Source organism: Oratosquilla oratoria, chromosome 2, assembly GCF_046742065.1.
Source record: "Oratosquilla oratoria isolate Oo_2021 chromosome 2, ASM4674206v1, whole genome shotgun sequence".
Lineage (NCBI taxonomy): Eukaryota > Metazoa > Arthropoda > Malacostraca > Stomatopoda > Squillidae > Oratosquilla > Oratosquilla oratoria.
In genome coordinates, this window is record NC_134778.1 from 38,848,787 (window position 1) to 38,851,070 (window position 2,284).

At 46.6% G+C, this 2,284-nt stretch overlaps 1 protein-coding gene across 1 annotated transcript in view; it reads left to right on the plus strand.

The window, feature by feature from the left end:
* The window catches only part of LOC143035572 (uncharacterized), a 1,830-nt gene extending 884 nt beyond the window's left edge, over positions 1–946 (plus strand). The window contains exon 2 of the mRNA XM_076202442.1: positions 766–946. Coding sequence (XP_076058557.1) covers positions 766–899 — 134 coding nt within the window. The 3' untranslated portion in view covers positions 900–946. The remainder of the gene's footprint in view (positions 1–765) is intronic.
* The last annotated feature ends 1,338 nt before the right edge of the window (positions 947–2,284 follow it).

The window sequence follows — 2,284 nt, forward strand, 5'->3', positions numbered from 1 at the left end:
AAGTAATCTCCACTTTAACCTAGTATTACGCCAATATCAGCCTTGTGTCCTTTGCCCACACAGAGATAATCGCCCCTTGCTTGCATAAGTAGCAATCATCCCTATGCACACATTTGCACCTAAATAGTCGACCCTCTTTTCGTCATGATATAAAAAATTTTGCTCTGCATGGGTTTTCTCTCAGTTGAATAAAATTGCTTGACGGTAGCCAGAGCAGATTTTTAAGTCGTCAGTAGCATTGAGATTGTTGATTTTACTGCCCCTGATAACACCGGAAGTAAATAAATGAATGAGTAGGTCACCATATGACCCACATTGTATAATTGACCCATTAGCTCTACCTCGCCCCCAACAGAATGTTCAGTTTACCGTCTTCCCCTGTCCCTGTGTTACAATCACACGACAGGCTAAGTTGTGGTTTTGCGGGACGAACAATAGGATCATCTCTCTGTTCGAAGCCCATCAGTACCCTCACCTCCGCTCAGCGGGGCGGACGCTCTGTCTTCAGATAGGACACAAGATCTTTCCATTAACTCTTACATTCTTTTCTTTTCACATGAGGAGAATTGAGAGCTAGCGACTATTTCAGTCCCCTTTCTACATGTCGGTGACATACAGCCCCACACTCACGCAACATGGCTTATGTTTCTTCCACCAGAGATTTATGGGAGGGTCCGGACACTGTTGCTTGCTGCCATGGGGCCGCAGGTGTCTGGCTAGAAAAACAAGAGACAAATTGATTGACTATGTGGAGTTCTTCCTTAGGCAAAAGCAGACAGCCGAGCGGCGTAGGAGAACCAGGAAAACTGGACGGAGATAGACGCGCCTGTTTACATACTTGCAACAACAAGGCTCAGTGCGCGCACCTCTGCTGCAAGGTATTACTTAAATATGATTAATGTCTCTCTTTTTGTGGGCTACCCTCGTCGCGGGGTTTTCCTTATACATATGGCTTCGCGAAACCGGATCCTCGATCTCAGGCATCGCAATGACGTAGTTCGTGGCTTTTGTTTTGGTTAAGGATGATTTCGTTCTGGCAATGGGAGAATTGCCAATTGATGTGGGGTGTGATGAGTCGGTACCCCACTCATACCAGTGGCCGCGAGTCACCCAGTTGCTGAAATCGTGTTACCTCATCTGGAACGAAAACTACATCACTGTGTTGAAGGGGAGAAGTTGAAAGCGGGAAGTGGTACAAGAAAGGGGGAGGGGAGGGAGAATAGGCGGGGACGGGGGAAATGGGGGCAGGAGGTAGAAAAACTTGTTTCATGACCGGTAAGTACCTTACCACTGTGTGTCATACGGTATGACCTGAAGGATCTGTGAATTTGTCTACAGATGGGCCACATTGCCCTGCTCATATGTACTTCAGCGAACACCCGAACCTAACCCACGATGTATCAAAATTATGCAAAAATACTCTCCGTTGTTGGTATTGTATTGATGCAGTTTTATTCACTAAAGATCACTTATGAAGAACCTACTGGATAGAAACGTGCTCATTATTCAACGAAATATATACCTGTACAACCCCCACATGGATTTGGGCCAGGTGTCCGCTAAAGTAAAGTCCAACACACACGTTTGATCCACCTTTTCGTTGAGGAATTTTCTTTTGCATTTTGAGAAAACCTGATTTTGATATAGACTCAATGTGGTGACAGGCCATTATAAATTGCTTTGCGGCCGACACCTCGAGGTTTGACATGAACTGAGTGATGGGCCCCCCATTGTGAACATGGTATCTAGAGATCGAAACTCCGTTTAGGCCCTGTTCACACTAGCGGTTTGAAGCGCGTGGAAACCGCGGCGGTACCGCCTGGTCAAAGAAAAATTACGCGGTTGTATGTGAACTCCTCCGTTGACTTGTAAGTGAACCTCCACGGTTCAAACCGCTAGTGTGAACAGGGATTCAAATGCCCCTCCTTACTGTTTGATAAAATCATGTGGTGATTGACACAAGGTGATCAATATAGTGCGTCACCTCGTTGAAGGGGTTTGTCTCCAGAGCTACTGCTGCTGCTGCTGCTCTGATGCTGTAGTCATCGTAGCGGTCTCGGGCGGAATAGCCACGCCTTCTTCTTTCCCTGACCAATCACGACCACTTTGGATTGACGCCTGCAGGATGGAATGAATCTGTGCCCGTTGCAAGGGGGTTAAGAACATAAGAATGGAGGAGACTGCAAGAGACCACAAGGCCTACACTAGGCAGTTCCATGTCTCTTACTACCCGTCATCTCCATCCATAAAGTTATCTACCCCTCTCTTTAAACCAATAGTTTCG